General features: G+C 44.2%; 2 protein-coding genes across 2 annotated transcripts; one reads left to right on the forward strand and one right to left on the reverse strand.

Moving 5' to 3' along the window:
• The first annotated feature begins 2,724 nt into the window (after positions 1-2,724).
• LOC140992460 (beta-galactoside alpha-2,6-sialyltransferase 2-like) lies at positions 2,725-4,371 on the forward strand. Its single transcript, XM_073462755.1, has 3 exons — positions 2,725-3,316; positions 3,679-3,776; positions 4,149-4,371. Exons 1-3 carry the CDS (start codon positions 2,725-2,727, stop codon positions 4,206-4,208), a joined length of 750 nt encoding a protein of 249 aa, XP_073318856.1. The 3' UTR covers positions 4,209-4,371.
• A 3,308-nt stretch (positions 4,372-7,679) lies between these two features.
• Positions 7,680-14,349, reverse strand: LOC140992077 (pinopsin-like). The gene is made up of 4 exons (XM_073462315.1): positions 13,844-14,349; positions 12,826-13,151; positions 12,322-12,555; positions 7,680-8,281 (listed from the first exon to the last, which is right to left on the reverse strand). Exons 1-4 carry the CDS (start codon positions 14,196-14,198, stop codon positions 8,027-8,029), a joined length of 1,170 nt encoding a protein of 389 aa, XP_073318416.1. The 5' UTR covers positions 14,199-14,349; the 3' UTR covers positions 7,680-8,026.
• Between the last annotated feature and the right edge of the window lie 4,959 nt (positions 14,350-19,308).

Consider the following 19,308-nt stretch of genomic DNA (forward strand, 5'->3'; position numbering starts at 1 on the left):
CTTCAGGTGTGACAGTAAAGACCAGAGCAGACCAGCATCCAGCCCCACCCACCACGCTGACTGAGGAGGGCGTGGCCTCGTGTGCTCATGTACATATAGAGCAGGTGGAGACTCACCTGGATCACCTGGATCACCTGGATCACCTGGTTCAGGCACTCGGGATGTAAAATCACCAGCTTGTGAATGTCTGTCAGGACTCATCGCTAAGTGAATGAACACATGAGGAGGTTGTTTCCATGACAACCAACTCCTCGTTAAAGGCTTCAGTTTGTCTCCATGACAACCAGCTCCTTGCACATTTAAAACATTGATGACGCAATAAAACTACTGTTCCTGAATGTAAGCAGAGCAGCAAACATCCTCAAGTTCTTCACCTGCAGGAGGACGGGACCGGGCCCAGATCGCCATGGTGACGGGGATCTGACTGATGTCGCCATGGTGACGGGGAGTAAGATTAGGTCGGAGTCGTTTGATCAACAAGGTTTAATACTTGATCTGTGTGAACTCTGATCTGATCAGAGGAGAACTTTAATGCATTTAATTGTGTCCTATTGATTAGGATGTGGGTTATCAATACAACATGATCAGGGGTTATTGATCAGTGTGACGGGTGTGAAAGGGGTTTGAGAAGCACGACAATAAACTGATGCAACATCTCAGTCCGACTGTTTGTTTATGACCAAGACTTCCTGCTCACAACCACCTGAACCCCATCAGACAGGTGACGCACCTGAACACCACAGAGTGACCTCACCATCAGACAGGTGACGCACCTGAACACCACAGAGTGACCTCACCATCAGACAGGTGACGCACCTGAACACCACAGAGTGACCTCACCATCAGACAGGTGACGCACCTGAACACCACAGAGTGACCTCACCATCAGACAGGTGACGCACCTGAACACCACAGAGTGACCTCACCATCAGACAGGTGACACACCTGAACACCACAGAGTGACCTCACCATCAGACAGGTGACACACCTGAACACCACAGAGTGACCTCACCATCAGACAGGTGACGCACCTGAACACCACAGAGTGACCTCACCATCAGACAGGTGACGCACCTGAACACCACAGAGTGACCTCACCATCAGACAGGTGACGCACCTGAACACCACAGAGTGACCTCACCATCAGACAGGTGACGCACCTGAACACCACAGAGTGACCTCACCATCAGACAGGTGACGCACCTGAACACCACAGAGTGACCTCACCATCAGACAGGTGACGCACCTGAACACCACAGAGTGACCTCACCATCAGACAGGTGACACACCTGAACACCACAGAGTGACCTCAACATCAGACAGGTGACACACCTGAACAACGTTGTAAAAAGCACCTGAGCTGTGACGTGATTCAGGTGAACGGGAACAGGAAGTGACAGCGTACAGGATCTGAAGCCTAAAGCAGTTTCAAAATAAAACAAACAGAGTTAAATGAAAAACAAGCAAATTAAAAACAAAGTATAAAAAGTTTAAAACATGAAACCAGATTGAGACTGTAACTGGTCCGGTCCGGTCCGGGTCCCCTCAGGTCCACCATGTTGTCAGCCCTCACTGGTTAATGTATTCTGGTCAGGTCCGGGTCTCCTCAGGTCCACCATGTTGCCAGCCCTCTCTGGTTAATGTATTCTGGTCAGGTCCGGGTCTGGTTTCCCACGAGTCCGTCTGGGATCTGGTCCAACCTTCAGACCTCCAGTTAACCCCTCGCTGACTGAATGTTTTGTCTCAGCAGCGTCTCTCTCACTCTGACGCTCATTTGCACCGTCTGACCTGAATGCAGCATTAATGTGGTCGTCATGGTAACAGCCCTGTGCCTTGTGTCACTGAAAGGGACCGAGGCAGCCAATCAGAACACTTGTAGCCCCCCAGCAGAGAGTTAAAGGACACTTCAACGTCCAGAGTGAAACCAGTCCAGCTCTGGACAGGAAGCAGAGGATTCTGGGAAGACTGATCCCGTGGGACACCGAAGGAAACTCAGCTGATGTCAGGACGAGCCGTCGAAGTCCTGCAGTGGGCAGGAAGGGAACGCCGGCCCACAGGCTCCTCCTCCTCACCACACCTGTGACAGGTAACAGGAAGCAGCTGTCAATCAAACACAGCAATGACTCTCCTTAAAACAGTCAAATTTTACATGAAGTTTGGTTGAACGGATCTAATGTCAGTTTGTAGCAAAAGTCTTTTATTTTAAATGATTCAACTTTTAAACTATTAAATAAATATAATTAAAAGTTTATATGAATATAATATAAATAACTTAAATATTAATTTGTTCTGGTTGTAATGAGATCAGAAAGTAATAACTCATTTATTTATTTATTATGTGAACTTTATCTGAACGTTTACTAAAGAAGAAAAATCTTTTAATTTATGAATTATTGATAAAGTTTATGTGGACAAGATGATAGCTGACAGACGTTAGTATTCATCAGGGTGGACACAATGAGGGAGGAGAGAAAGGGAGGAAACAAGGGAGGAAACAAGGGAGGAGAGAAGGGAGGAAACAAGGGAGGAGAGAAGGGAGGAAACAAGGGAGGAAACAAGGGAGGAGAGAAGGGAGGAAACAAGGGAGGAGAGAAGGGAGGAAACAAGGGAGGAGAGAAGGGAGGAAACAAGGGAGGAGAGAAGGGAGGAAACAAGGGAGGGAATGAGGGAGGAAGGTAGTGAAGAATGCATGAAAACAGTTTGACCTCTGACTTCTGACACAGGATGAAGCCATACAGGAAGTGGCTGCTGGTGCTCCTGCTGGCCTGGCTCCTCCTCTTCCTGTCCCTGCTCTGTCACTTCCTGGACCTCACCTCCCGGCTGCCTCGGCCCGGACTTAGCAGGACTGAAACCCGCCGCCTGGTCTCTGCTCAGCGGGGGGCCCTGAGACCTGCTGGATCTTCAGAGAAGGACTGGAGGAGGAGAAGGACTGACTTCAGGTCCAGATCTGAGGACTACTACAGGTCCAGGTCTTTGGAAATCCTGCAGAGACTCTGGACCGGGAACCTGACGGTGGAGATGCTGAGTCCTCGTCTGCAGAAGGTCCTGAAGGTCCAGCTGAGCTCCAACAGGCACCAGGTGACGTACCAGGGGCCACGGGGGGACCGCAGGTCTGGTCTGCAACTGTACTGTGAGCTGAAGAGGAGGACCAGGATCCGGACTGTGGACGGGACCCAGGAGCCGTTCTCTGGTCTGGGCTGGGCCCGGCTGGTGCCTTCGCTGCCCCTGCAGGAACTCTGGACGTCTCGGTATCAGAGCTGCGCCGTGGTGACGTCAGCTGGAGCCGTCCTCAACTCATCGCTGGGGAGGGAGATCGGTGAGTCCACATACAGGACTGGGGGGTCCAACCTGAGGGTCAGGACCCATAGACGGGTCAGATTACAGGACCTTTACACTGTTTTCTACAGTCAGAGCCCACAACCTCACCAGTACTTTCTTTCTTTGTGTTAAAACACCACCTTTTTAAAATATGAGCTCTGTCGGAGCAGGTGTGACTCTGCTGCCCCCTGCTGGTGAATATTATTTACTCTGTGGTGTTTGATCTTGAATCTATTTGTTGTTTTTATTGTATTTTCACTTTGTTTGACTGTGAAGCACTTTACAGAAATAAACTTTACTTGCTCGATTAAACAAAACTGACTCAAAGTCCACTTCCTGTTCCTCTCCTCCTGGACTCAGATTCCCACGATGCAGTTCTTCGCTTCAACGCCGCCCCCACCAAAGGCTTCGAGAGGGACGTGGGGACCAAGACCACAATCCGCATCATCAACTCGCAGGTACAGACTCCGCCCACTGTCCTCACCCTTCTGTTGTTGTTCAACACCCCTGAACCACTTAGTACAGTCCACCCCCTGCTCCTAGTAATGCAGGTGGAATCTTCCACTTCCTGTTTGACACCTGGAGCACACAGAACAGTCGCTTGGTACCTGCTGCTGAAAACTTCAACAAATGTACATTCATTCATTCATACATCTGTAGTTAACACCTCTGTGTCCTCACTTCCATGGACCAAGGAAGTGAGGACACAGAGGTGTTGTGCTCACAGATGTATGTGTGGCATCATGGGAGTTCTCTGAGATGTTGACAGATGAGGGGAAGTTTCAAAGTTTTATTCACGTTATGTTTCGTCTTGTTCTCCGACTCTACAGAACAATACAGAACAACCCTCGAGGCAGAGTCCGGTTCTGCTTGAGGTTTCTGCCTGTTAAAGGCAGTTTTTTCTCTCCTCTGTCACCAGGTGCTGCTCAAGTGTTGGTCTCTGTAGATGAATTAATCAAGGTGTTTGGTTTAGACCTGCTTAATCTGGAAAGTGTCATGAGATGAGTTTTGTTGTTAATTATGAAATGAACAAATAAAGATTGATTAATTGAATGATGATGTAATGAGCCTTCATCATCCAACATTAACTCAAAGATGTGACAGTGATGACCTACAACATCTTTAAAACTTTGTCACATCCTCACACTTCAATAAAAGTTCAGTTGCTGATGGTTCATCGACCCATAACCCCCTGCTTCCATCTCTGAGGAACCACGGGAGGGGACACGGCCCCCTCCCTCTCCCACGACTGCAGGACTGAGGCTCCAGGTACTGGCAGCCAGCAGGATTCGACCCGGTGCGAGCACCTCTGGTTGCTCGCAAGCCAGGAACAAACCCACCGCACCACCAAGTCCCCTTCACACCAGCAGATCTTCTCTGGGCGCTTTTCAGTCCACACTTCAATCTTCACTGAGTATTATAAGAATCGAACCCACGACCTCAGAACTGCTGACCAGGCCTCTATCGGCGTGAGCTACTGGATCTGACTGATGGTCTTTGTTTCTTTCAGATTTCACTCTTTTGAACATCAACCCTCAAAATTCAATAAAGAATCAAACCCACAGCCTCCAAGCTTCTAACCCTGGTTTCACCCTGCTGAGCTAACAGGATGAGATGAGTGAAGAGTCTCTCACTCGTTCTTCTGAGCAGCAACTTTATACAAAGTCTGAACATCGTCAGGATTCAAACCCACAACCTCCAGAGAAGCTCATCAGATACCTGAACGTCCTGCCTTTGACTCTTTCATATGAAGAGCAGTTTTCAAAACTCAGACTGACTCAAGGATCAAACCCACAACCTCAGAATTTCATGACAGTCCTCCAACACACTGAGCTACCTGGACATCAGGTGTCTGAACCTGAACTTTAGTTTGTGTGCAGGTCGTCTCAGTTTGTCCGTCTGTGTCTCCATCAGATCGTTGCTCAGCCCAAACATCAGTTCAACAGCAGCTCGTTGTATCAGGACGTCACCCTGCTGCTCTGGGATCCGGCTCCGTACTCCTCCAACCTCACCGAGGTCTGAACGCAACGACAAGACTTTACTGTTTCACTAACATTTGCTAACGTGTGCTAACTCAGCGTGTCACGTTTTCTCTCCAGTGGTTCGAGAAGCCGGACTTTGATCTGTTCCCGGCGTACGTCGAACGCCGTCGCCTCCGACCCGAGCAGCCGTTTTACATCCTCCATCCGGAGTTCATCTGGAGCCTGTGGGACCTGATCCAGGACAACACCGGGGACCAGATCCAGCCGAACCCGCCCTCGTCAGGCTTCACAGGTACCAGGACTACAATACTTCAATACTACAATACTACAGTACTACAATACTACAGTACTACAGTACTACAATACTACAGTACTATGGTACTACAATACTACAGTACTATGGTACTACAATACTACAATACTACAGCACTACAGTACTACAATACTACGGTACTACAATACTACAGTACAACAATACTACAGTACTACAATACTACAGTACTACAGTACAACAATACTACAGTACTACAATACTACAGCACTACGGTACTACAATACTACAGTACTACAGTACAACAATACTACAGTACTACAGTACTACAATACTACAGTACTACAGTACAACAATACTACAGTACTACAATACTACAGTACTACGGTACTACAGTACTACAATACTACAATACTACTAAAAGTGCGAAACATAAAAAAACATTTCACGGTTTTAATGTCTTTGGATGATTTAAATGTATATTGTTAAATAAAATAAAACAATAAAAGTAACAGAGAGAAAAGAGAAACAGGAACAAACAACATCCAGTCTGCAGCGATACAAAGTGTCAATTAATCATTATGTAAATAACATTACATTTGAAATATTACTCAAAATTTGAATAGAATATAATTACACTTATCATAAATTATATTAATTACATTTACTTAAGAAAAGTATATTTAATATAGAAAATGTAATTAATGTAAAATATTTATAGTAAATGTAAAAACATGACATTAATTTATATTATAATTTATTATAGAAATGTAATTACATGTACTTATAATTTAATGTCATTAACATGTTAAATTGAATTCCAACATTACATTTGATTGTAAATTAAAATCATTAAAATTATAAACATTTTAATGGAAATTTAAGAAACTGATCAACTTGCATGAAGTGACAATAATAATAATAATAATAATAATAATAATAATAATAATAATAATAATATTTTATTGACTTGTACAATATGTGACAATAATAATAATAATAATAACTTTATTGATGTGGCACATTTTAAAAACAAGCTCTTTACAATAAAAACAGTAAATATAATAAACTGTCAGCAGTGTTTTGTGTAATGACCGTCACAGCCTGAAGGGGGAGACAAACGTGTCACTGCAGGTTTCAAAACAAACTGACAGCTGCATTTATCACTCAAAGAAAACAGAAGATAATTGTTTTATATTAGATTTAATATATAAATGGTGTGTTAGAGGTGATTTAAAAATGAGTTCAACAAGAGGAAACAACACGTTCACAATATTAATATAAACGTTGGATAAAAAGACGGACGAGCGACTTTACAGAACTTTATTCCAAACTTTCCTCAACAACATTTTTACAGCACAGACGTTCAACAAACCAGAGACCATAGAAAAATATGATCACGTCACGTCATGACGCTCAGACAGGAAATACTCATTTTATTATTCATCTTCATTAATATTTAATTAGCCATCGTCAGAGTCGTTTGATTCTGTGATAAAGTGAGCGACGATTTTACACCATCAGATATGAATCATCAGAACCACCAGTTTAAAACACACAATCATGTTGTTGTGACACGTTACTGTTTATTAATGTGTTTGTTCAAAGATGTTTAATAATCTCATTAAAGATGCTGAATGTTTATGTGACGGTCTGTCAATCAGACAGAAGTAATGACATCATGGAGTAAACAAACAAACAAACAGACAACATGAGTCACAGGAAATTTACATCAGTTATGATAATAAATGTTATTAAATATCTTCATGAAGTCGCCTGATGAAGACCATGACATGAGACTGAAAGATCAAAGAAGTTCATTTGATTTCAGGATCAATAATTATAATAACGTTTATTATTATTTGTTTGATTTTTGTTGTTTTTCTCCAAATGTTTTACATGTTTTTTTTATCTAAAGACGCTTCAGATACAAAAATCAAAAATGACTCTGTTGTTTTTTATTGTATACCAAAATTTAATGGAACATAATAATAATGATAATGATAATGATGATAATGATAATAATGATAATGATGATAATGATGATAATGATAATGATAATAATGATAATGATAATAATCATGAAGTTTAAATTGTATCTTGTTTTTGATAAAGAGAAATGAACCCTGAAGCTCGATACATTTGTCTTTAAAGGTGTGAACAGGTGCTGAACGCTGTGATCGCAACAGATTCATTGTTTGATAAATTGTGAAAACGTAGTTTGAAACTGTGAACGATGGAAACGTGTTAAGTGTTTACATTTTTAATCTTAATTAAATTCTTTAACTTTCATAAACTACTCCAGACATGTTCCTGTTACACTGTTGTAAATATTCATTAAATGTCTTTACGTCCACACATGCCTCCGTCATCGTTTGTTGACCTCCGTACCTCCAGTCAGCTGATTGGTCGTTGAGGTTTCAGGTGAAGGGTCAGAGGTCAGAGGTCAGAGGTCTCATGAGGAGACCTCCTGTGGCTCGACAGCGTCGGCTCTGTCGGACACGGCACTGCTGGTTATTTCCATGTCCGCAGTATCAGGTCTGGTAAGCAGGGTGGAGCCGGCGGTGGCAGCGTGTTCGGTGGTGGCCGGGCTGATGTCACACACTCGGCGGTTGAGATGGACCACAGTGGTCTTTGAGGGCATGGAGGAGTGTCCGTCCTCGGTCAGCTGGTGTTCACAGTGGAACAGGATCAGGAAGCAGCGGTAGAACTGAGGAATAGACATTAACAACCAATCACAGACTGATAATCAACCACAGACATTAATAATCAATCACAGACTGATAATTAATCACAGATATTGATAATCAATCACAGACTGATAATCAACCACAGACATTAATAATCAATCACAGACTGATAATTAATCACAGACATTGATAATCATCACAAACTGATAATCAACCAGACATTAATAATCAATCACAGACATTAATAATCAATCACAGACTGATAATCACAGACATTAATAATCACAGGCTAATGATTAATCACAGACATTACTAATCAATCACAGACATTAGCAATCAATCACAGACTGATTATCACAGACAATAATCAATCACAGACATTAACAATCAATCACAGACTGATAATCACATACATTAATAATGAATCACAGACTAATAATGAATCACAGACATTAACAATCAATCACAGACTGATAATCACAGACAATAATCAATCACAGACTAATAATCAATCACAGACTGATAATCACATACATTAATAATGAATCACAGACAATAATCAATCACAGACTAACAATCAATCACAGACTGATAATCACAGGCATTAATAATCAATCACAGGCATTAACAATCAATCACAGACTGATAATCAATAAACAGTCAGCTGGAGACGTGACAACGATTCTCAGCCGGCTTCATTTTTAATGACATCATGTGTAAATATTAAATATTTGTTCTCATTCATTATTTATAACGTAAACATTCTTTTAGTTTGTAAAATATTCGTTGTTTTGTTCGATTCTGACTCAAACTGTATTTAGATTTTTCTTTATTGTGTAAAATTATTTGTGTTATTTTATGACACATTGATGATATCACGTGTTTCAGGGATCCTGTTGATGATGTCACTGTGTGGTGAAGTCAGCGTGTACGAGTTCATCCCGTCAGTCCGTCGGACCGACCTGTGTCATTACTACGAGCGTTACCACGACGCTGCCTGTACGCTGGGAGCGTACCACCCTCTGCTGTACGAGAAGCTGCTGATCCAGAGGATCAACGTGGGCCCCCAACACCAGCTGAGGACCAAGGGCAAGGTTACTCTGAGGGGGTTCAGGACGGTCCAGTGTGGGTCATGATCCAGGTTTAAGACTCTGAGGGGGTTCAGGACAGTGAAGATGTTCCTTTATTTTGTTTCCTTTAATTTATTTTAAAAAAAAAATCTTTTTAGATTATTAGAAGTTAGTTTTCATTGTTTTGTCATAATTTTAACTATCATGTGATCTAGTTTTGATTTTTATGTCATAATTCTGATGTTCTTTCAAACACTGTCTCATTATTTTCACTGTTAATCAAAAATCATTTTAATGTGAGAGTTTAACTCATCTCAGAATTTTTATGTAATTCCAAGAAACTCCAGATTTATTATGTTGTAATTATAATTTTTTAACGTTTTGACGTTGAATCTAGAAACAGCAGAGTTTTGATAAAAGAAGTTGATGAGAAATATCTTTATTTTTATGTAAATAATGGTTTTAATAAACACGCTTTGCTTTTGACTGATTTTTTGACTTTCTGCTACAGAGTGTTGGAGTGTCCTTACAGAGCGTTGGAGTGTCCTTACAGAGTGTGGGAGTGTCCTAACAGAGTGTTTGAGTGTCCTTACAGAGTGTGGGAATGTCCTAACAGAGTGTGTGAGTGTGTGAGTGTCCTTACAGAGTGTGTGAGTGTCCTTACAGAGTGTGTGAGTGTCCTTACAGAGTGTGGGAATGTCCTAACAGAGTGTGGGAGTGTCCTCACAGAGTGTCCTTACAGAGTGTGAGAGTGTCCGTACAGGATGTGGGAGTGTCCTTACAGAGTGTTGGAGTGTCCTTACAGCATGTGGGAGTGCCCTTACATAGTGTGGGAGTGTCCTCACAGAGTGTCCTTACAGAGTGTGAGAGTGTCCTTACAGAGTGTGAGAGTGTCCGTACAGGATGTGGGAGTGTCCTTACATATTGTGGGAGTGTCCTTACAGAGTGTGGGAGTGTCTGTACAGAGTGCGGGAGTGTCTGTACAGAGTGCGGGAGTGTCGTTAGGGCCACTTGTGGGTCACTGACCCAACCGGCCTTCATGTGGGTTGCTAAGGTTGTTAAGCTGTCTGGGGAGAGAACTCAGTACTGTATTGTAGGTTGGTGATAAGCGATGTCTTAGTCCACATCCTCTGTTCAAAGACGTCTGTGAACTCAGAGTGCACACGTGTCCTTAACGACTCTGAAAGGACACTCCCACACTATGTAAGGACACTCCCACACTGCGTAAGGTCACTCCCACACTCTGTAAGGACACTCCCACATCCTGTACGGACACTCCCACACTCTGTGAGGACACTCCCACACTCTGTAAGGACACTCCCACACTCTGTGAGGACACTCCCACACTCTGTAAGGACATTCCCACACTCTGTAAGGACACTCCCACACAGAGTTAAACGTCTGCAGCTCCTCCAGTTAGTTAGAAGTAAAGAAGCCTCTTGGATGAGACGTGAAACATCTTCAACAAACTGAAACAGGTCCAGTTGACTACGATACAGAACTTAGACGTACCATGACCCGGATGACTGCGAACCTTCATCAACATACAAGATAATGTTGTGTTGAGAAACTGGATTTACTTTTTGGAGAACTTTTCCTTAAAGACTTATTTTTAATGTTTGGTCTGATGGTAAGTCATCATGTGCCCGTCATAATTTAAACGATGTTTTAGAGAAAGTGTCTCAAACTTTTAAAAGTCAAATGTTTGACTATCAACATAATGAGACTGTCGTCACTCAGGTAACTTTCATGTAGTTTAAAAATCATGTTACACTTTTTACCACCTCAATCTCATCGTTTGTTTCTTTAGACTTTGTTCTGTCAGATTCAAACTGTGATAAAAGTATAGTAGTAACAGACGATGCGTTCACTGTCCTCTGTCGTGAAGAGGACCTCTGTCAGCTCATTATTGTTGTTCTACAGGTTGAATGACTGGTTTAACTCATTCTGCTGTTGCTGACGGTTGTTTGTCCTCAGCTGCTCTCGGAGGAAGCGACAGGACTCTGCTTCATGTCTCTCTGTGAAACTGCTCAGCTGTGACAGAAACCAGCTGCAGACGGACCCGCGGGCAGCTGCATGAAGCTGCCAAATGTGTTCTGGACGAGACGATTAAAGATTTGAGACCCTGAAATGCTCGAAGGCGTTAAAATGACTCTGGGCCAAACGTTGGTACAGGTGTCAGAGCTAGAAGCACGAAGCTGAGGCTCCGTTTGTTGACAGATATGCTCAACAACAACAACAACAAAAACAACAACAACAGAAACGTGTTTACAGTCTGCAGTCTATTCTCGAACATGACTGACTGTAAATCTGATTGTCAGGTTTGTTTTTCTCAGATTTATTCCATCACATCAGATTTGGTTGGTGCCGTGGTGATTCAGAGCAGACTTTATGTTTCCCGTCAGGACGTCAAACGATGGTGTGGAGCTCTGAGCTGCGTGTTCATACATCAGAAACAAACAGAAGTCTGGTTCCGTCGGAGGAGGTTTGATAAACACACAACTCAATAAAACGATTTGTTTGGAAAATCTCTGCATCTGATTCCATCCGTCTGAAATGTGTTGATGTTAGCATCCATGTTAGCTAGCCAGGCTAATTAATTAGCTTACCACCAGAACCTGAGACATCTAACAAATGTGTTTTTACTTTCAAAGTCGTTCATTATTTATTTTTCTCTCTTTATTAACAAAAAGACAAAAAAATAAAAGAATATAAAAACTAAAATGAAAACTTTAATTAAATAAAATACAGTATTTTATTTCATTTTTTCTCATTTAGTTTTCATTTTAGTTTTTATATTCTTTTATTTGTTTGTCTTTAATTTAGATGTTTTAGTTTTTGTACTTTTGGATTTATAATTATATAAGTTGGTAAAGTGTTGCAGAGTATTGATTTATTGAAACGCTCTCTGTCGAAGCCTCCGAAGAATTTAAATCCTGAAATCAACCGAACAAATACAGTCGTCACCTATCGTCACTGTGAAGACTCACCTGTTTGTTCATGAGGATGTAGATGACCGGGTTGATGACGGTGCTGCTCTTGGCGAGGATCGACGGGACGACGCTGGCGACGGGGCTGACGACTCCCGGCCGGCCAAAGGTGGCCATCATGGCAACCACGCCGTACGGCATCCAGCAGAGCAGGTAGCAAACCACCGTGGTGATGACCATGAACAGGATGTGAAACTCTCTGCGGCGAGCCGCCGTCCGCCTGATACGACCCACCTGACGGACCAAACAGAGGTGATAAACTGTCAGAACCGCCTGACGGACCAAACAGAGGTGATAAACTGTCAGAACCGCCTGATGGACCAAACAGAGGTGATAAACCGTCAGAACTGCCTGATGGACCAAACACAGGCGATAAACCATCAGAACTGCCTGATGGACCAAACACAGGCGATAAACCGTCAGAACCGCCTGACGGACCAAACACAGGCGATAAACTCTCACCTTTAAACTGCTGCATGGCTCTGATTGGTTGCTGTGACCCACCTGTTTGACGGCGTACAGCAGGCGTCCGTAGCAGTAGACCATGACCAGGACGGGGATCCCGAGACAGAAGATGAACAGACAGATGATGTACGAGTGAGAACTGGACGAGTTCTCGGTCCAGCTGACCGAGCAGCTGGTCCCGGCCCCCTCCAGACCGTAACTGCTCCAGCCCAGCAGGGGGGGCACCGTCCAGACCAGGGAGTAGAGCCAGGACCCCCCCACGGCCAGCATGGGCTTCCTGAAGTCCGGGGACCGCTTGTTACACACCATCAGGGTGCTGTAGCGGTCGTAGGACAGGACAGCCAGAGAGACCAGAGACACGATCCCTGACGGAGACAGAAACAGGAAGAGGGTTCAGATCCACAGAACCACCTGGAACCTGGATTTAGTTCCACATAAGGTCCAAAACCAGATGTTTTAAACGGGACGACGGGACAGAATGTCCGTCAGAACACTTAACTGGATCTGAACTGATTTTCTATGTTAAATTTCAATAACAGGTGAGACTGTCACAGGTGAGGTACTGTCACAGGTGAGGTACTGTCACAGGTGAGACTGTCACAGGTGAGGTACTGTCACAGGTGAGTGTCAAACCTCTAACACATTATGTTGACTCAGTCTGAACTTTAATGTTTGTCTCGATCTGTTTTTATGAGTTCAGTCAACTTTAAACTTCTTCAGCTGACGTCACCGTTCAGCTCCGAGAGCGAGGGTTAATATAACATTAAAATATCAAATAAAGAATATAACATTAAAATAGCAAATATAGAATATAACATTAAAATAGCAAATATAGAATATAACATTAAAATAGCAAATATAGAATATAACATTAAAATAGCAAATATAGAATATAACATAAGAAGCCCACAGCAGAGTGACGTCACTGTCCAGAGCTCAGTGAAAGAAGTTAAAATATAAAGTTTAACATCTGAATTTAAAATAAATCTACTCCAGCATGTATGAGCCCCGCAGCAGCAGCAGCAGCAGCGGCAGCGGCAGAACCGGAACCACTGACCGAAGCAGGAGTTGATGAAGCCGTACCACATGCAGCCGTGGCGGCCGTACAACCAGCGGCTGCGCAGGCTGGAGGCGAAGCTGAGCGTGGTGCCGCAGGCGCAGACCAACATGTCGCTGACGCTGATGTTGAGCAGCAGCATGTTGACGGGGGTCCGCAGCGTCTTGAAGCGGCAGAACAGCACCAGAACCAGCAGGTTGTTGAGGAGGCCGAGCACCATGATGGAACCCAGGAACACCGACACCACGCGGTGCCCGCCGCGCGACAGCCGCGCGTGCGGTGTGTCGCTCCAGTCCTGCTCCAGCGGCGCGCTCGCGTTGGACGTCAGGTTGACGTCGCTCACCTCCGAGAACATGACGTGCTGCCGCTCACGCAGACGTGCCTTGTGTAGAGAGTAAACCTCCGCCGCGGCTCCAGGCGTCACATGATGAAGAGTGATGAAGAGTCGGGCAGCCACCGCGCCGCCGCATCCTCCGCACGAGCAGCACCGTGCCGCGCGCACACAACAGAACGATACTGTGAGCCAATACAGGATCAATAATCCGGCTCGTGCCTCTGACGCTCCTCACACTTCAGGAAGTGTCGGCTGTCCGCGTGCAGCTGAGTGAAGGTCTGCTCCGCGCGCTCCTCTTTAAATACACTGGGAGAAGTGACGTCATCGCTCCGGAGCGGAGCACGTGAGTGTATCCACACACAGTACACACTGCATATACTGTACACACTGATACACACTGATACACACTGCTACACAGTATATGTACACACTGCTACACACTGATACACAGTATATGTACACACTGTATACACACTGATACACAGTATGTATACACACTGATACACAGTATATGTACACACTAATACACACTGATACACACTGATACACAGTATATATACACACTGATACACACTGATACACACTGATACACAGTATATGTACACACTGTATACACACTGATACACAGTATGTATACACACTGATACACAGTATATGTACACACTGTATACACACTGATACACAGTATGTATACACACTGATACACAGTATATGTACACACTAATACACACTGATACACACTGATACACAGTTTATATACACACTAATACACACTGATACACAGTATATGTACACACTGATACACAGTATATACACACTAATACACAGTACATGTACACACTAATACACAGTATATGTACACACTGATACACAGTATATACACACTAATACACAGTACATGTACACACTAATACACAGTATATGTACACACTGATACACAGTATATACACACTAATACACAGTACATGTACACACTGATACACAGTATATGTACACACTGTATACACACTGATACACAGTATGTATACACACTGATACACAGTATATGTACACACTAATACACACTGATACACACTGATACACAGTTTATATACACACTAATACACACTGATACACAGTACATGTACACACTAATACACAGTATATGTACACACTGATACACAGTATATACACACTAATACACAGTACATGTACACACTAATACACAGTATATGTACACACTGATACACAGTATATACACACTAATACACAGTACATGTACACACTGATACACAGTATATGTACACACTAATACACACTGATACACAGTACATGTACACACTAATACACAGTACATGTACACACTAATACACAGTATATGTACACACTAATACACACTGATACACAGTACATGTACACACTAATACACAGTATATGTACACACTACTGCTACTTTGGCTCTGGTGCAGCATGTAATCTGTAAAGTAACTAGTAACTAAAGTAATCAAATAAAAGTAGTGAAGTGGAAGTTAAAATAGCAGAAAATGGAAAATAAAGTACAAGTACATTAAACTGCAGTTCTTTAGAGGAGGCGTCCTGATGATCCAGCTGTGTTTGTGGAGACAGAACCAGGTTCTTTAAGACAGAACATGACGAGGTTCCAACTATAACCAAGTGGTTCTGGTACCTGAACCCGACAAGGCCATGAGCACAGCTTATCAGTGATCTAAGTTTCAGCAAACACTCAACATTTTTCTGCCGACTGGGCTGAAAGTAAAAGAACTGGGCCTGTAAACTCCCAGCATGCATCCTGTTGGTGAGCAGCAGTGAGGCTGCAGGCGAGCGTGACTTCTGCTGCAGCTCATCGCCTGCAAGGCATCATGGGAGATGAAGGAAGGGAGGGAGGGGGGCGGCAGGGCAGCTGGCCTCAGCCACAGGAGGATGTGATGTGTGAAGATGTAAAACAGTCCATGTTTCATTGATTATTGATAAAGACAGCTAATTATTGATTATTGATAGGCTGTAAACTGCTCAAGCTCAAGCTATCACACCAAACTCCACCTGACAAACGCACGATTTCCACACAGGAAGTGTGATTATTTACTGCACATTTCACCTGGATCCAAACTCTGGACTCATGTTGATCATGTTTCAAGAACTGTTCTGCTCATTTATAAAATGTGTGACATGGTTCAGTGAACAGGAGCACGACCACAGAGAGCTGAAAACACAAACAAACACCCTTAAATCTCACTTTTTCTCTGTGGGGTTTGGTCTGGAGTGCAGCTCTCTGAAGTGAATGAATGATCGGAGGTCTGTGTTCATTCTGAGTTATTACCAAATGTTTATGTTTTATAAGTGGTCAATCAAACCTGTTTAATGTCCTGAAACATTTACACAGAAATAACGTTGTATTTATTATGATACCTGACATCTCTCACCTGTCTGTCTCCACTGGAGGCGGAGTCAGTGGAGCTATTCACCAGGTGACCACACCTGTCTGCCTCTGAGAGAAAACCTGATCTGTGTGAGCTCAGAAACATGTTCAGGATTCAACTCAACTCCTCGGGGCTTTTACTCTGATAGTTTACAGGAAGCGTTGACTTCTCACCTGAGGACAGAGAGACACACCTGTTGGTTTCCTGATTACCTCACTGACTTCTGCTCATACAGTCATTTAACACAGAGGCTGTTCAGACCTGTGTCACCGACCATCCTGGACACTGAACCACAACATCACCAGACTCCCTTAACAAATGTGTCAGTTTAGTGAGTTGTTGAGTTGGAGACACTTTATAAACTGTGTGAAACTCTGTCTCTGACTGATTCTGACTTATTTGTTCCTTCTTGTAAATTCAGCAAATGTTTTACATGAACTTCTTTCTGTCTTTGAGTAGAAACATGGAGTCTGTTTGTCTCAGTGATGACGGGTTTGTGTCATATAGAGCAGGAAGTGACATCACAGGTGGTCACTCAGACGTTAATGTAGCTGTGAAGTGATTGATGATGTCCGACTTGTTTTCTTTCTTACTTCAAATCATATCTCATATTTCAGTGCAGGATATGTTGCGTTCATGAATGTGGGAATATGTTTTAGTTTCAGAACAGAATCCTGTAAATGTGGGTTTGTAAGATGGAGGTCGGTCCATCTCCTTCAGGCCCGACTGAAGGAAACATGAAGTTTTCTGTGGCACGCTGAGAAAAAAGCTCAACAAGATGATGAAAACGCTGAGACGTCCGACCCTGCGTGTGTTCCCTGAAGTGTCCGTGGATTCAGTGAAGGAGAAGACAGTCAACATGGAGCTGCATCTGGAGCGCACAGCTGTCAGCACCTCCAGCCTCAGACCTGGAGCCAGCTGACCCCCCTCAGTCCTCAGACCTGGAGCCAGCAGACCCCCCTCAGTCCTCAGACCTGGAGCCAGCTGACCCCCCTCAGTCCTCAGTCCTTCATACAGCAGCGCTCTGGAGGAAGAAGTACTTCAGTCAAAGTACACAACTATTATTACTCTGTACTGTGTACAAAGATCAGACAGTCTGAGGACGAAATGCTCAAGGTCCCAGCTATACATCTGTGTGTGTGTCTGCGTTTGTGCGTGTGTGTGTCTGTGTGTGTGCGTGTGTGTGTGTGAGTCTGTGTGTGTGCGTGTGTGTGTGTGTCTGTGCGTGTGCGTGCGTGTGTGTGTGTGTGTCTGTGTGTGTGCGTGTGTGTGTGTGTCTGCAGGCTATAAGATGCTGTCATTTATTTTCACACTAACTCGACCAATCACATTATTTTTGTTTCAGCCTCCAGAGCAGCACAGCAGGAGATAACACTCCTCCTCCTCCTGCTCCTTCTCCTCCTCCTCCTTATCCTCCTCTTCCTGCTCCTTCTCCTCCTCCTGCTCCTTATCCTCCTCCTCCTTCTTATCTTCTTCCTCCTCCTCCTCCTCCTGCTCGTTATCCTCCTCCTCCTTCTTATCTTCTTCTTCCTCCTCCTCCTCCTCCTCCTCCTTCTCCTCCTCCTGCTGCTCCTTCTCCTTCTTATCTTCTTCCTCCTTCTCCTCCTTCTTCTCTTCTTCCTCCTCCTCCTCCTTCTCCTCCTCCTGCTCCTTCTCCTCCTCCTTCTCTTCCTGAGATCCAGTTTCAGTCACATGTGAGGGAACTTCCTGTTCATCAGCTCAGATCTGTTCTGACGAAAACGATGTTTGATCCAAAGTTCACCTCAAGACAGAAGGACTCGATCCAAAATGGATCCCAGAAGACACCAGGAGGAGTTCTACACGGACACCCTTCAGTGAGGAGGAGCAGCTCCCTCCAGCTGTCTGAGCTCCTTACCAGAGATGGTGGAACCAAAATGGACCCAAGGACACCAGGTCATGGTCTGAAGTGGACTTGGGGTGATTGGATGTTGATTGAAGAGTTGGGCCCAGTTCACAGACCTGGTCTGAGTTGGGCCCAGTACATGGACCTGGTCAGAGATGGACCCAGTTTATGGACCTGGTACAAGTTGGGCCCACTTCGTGGATCTGGTCAGAGTTGGGACCAGTTCATGGATGTGGACTGAGTTGGGCCCAGTTCATGGACCTGGTCAGAGTTGGGCCCAGTTCACGGACCTGGTAGAAGTTGGACCCAGTTTATGGACCTGGTACAAGTTGGGCCCACTTCGTGGATCTGGTCAGAGTTGGGACCAGTTCATGGATGTGGACTGAGTTGGGCCCACTTCATGGATCTGGTCAGAGTTGGGACCAGTTCATGGATGTGGACTGAGTTGGGCCCAGTTCATGGACCTGGTACAAGTTGGGCCCAGTTCACAGACCTGGTCAGAGTTTGGAGTTGTGCCGATTCCTTCCTGTCTCTGTGTGTGTGTCTCATAATAACAGGATTGTGTTTCAGCGTGTTATTGGATCTTTGGACCTCGGTGACTTCACCCCGACAGAAACATCCTGAGGATCACATTTCCTGTGACGTCACCTCCTGACAGTCAGAGCTGAGGCTTCAGACGAGCATCGGGTTCGATTTTCATCCGGTCCCCTGAAGCAGATTCTCCAGCTGTGATGTGATCCAGATGTTTGGGCCTCAGGACGAGTCCATGAATCAGGTTCCGTCTCTGTCGGTGGTTCGAAATAACAAACAAACATTTCACCTAAAGTCCGAAGTTGGTTCAGAGTAGAGT

The sequence above is a fragment of the Pagrus major genome, chromosome 24 (genome assembly GCF_040436345.1).
Source record: "Pagrus major chromosome 24, Pma_NU_1.0".
Taxonomy (NCBI): Eukaryota; Metazoa; Chordata; class Actinopteri; order Spariformes; family Sparidae; genus Pagrus; species Pagrus major.

Coding starts and splice junctions, on each gene's coding strand:
- LOC140992077 (XM_073462315.1), bottom strand. CDS start 14,198: ATGTTCTCGGAGGTGAGCGACGTCAACCTGACGTCCAACGCGAGCGCG. Junction 12,556..12,825: donor TGCTGTACGCCGTCAAACAG/GTGGGTCACAGC, acceptor TTGGTCCGTCAG/GTGGGTCGTATCAGGCGGAC. Junction 8,282..12,321: donor ACATCCTCATGAACAAACAG/GTGAGTCTTCAC, acceptor TCTATTCCTCAG/TTCTACCGCTGCTTCCTGAT.
- LOC140992460 (XM_073462755.1), top strand. CDS start 2,725: ATGAAGCCATACAGGAAGTGGCTGCTGGTGCTCCTGCTGGCCTGGCTC. Junction 3,317..3,678: donor ATCGCTGGGGAGGGAGATCG/GTGAGTCCACAT, acceptor TCCTGGACTCAG/ATTCCCACGATGCAGTTCTT. Junction 3,777..4,148: donor TCCGCATCATCAACTCGCAG/GTACAGACTCCG, acceptor CCGACTCTACAG/AACAATACAGAACAACCCTC.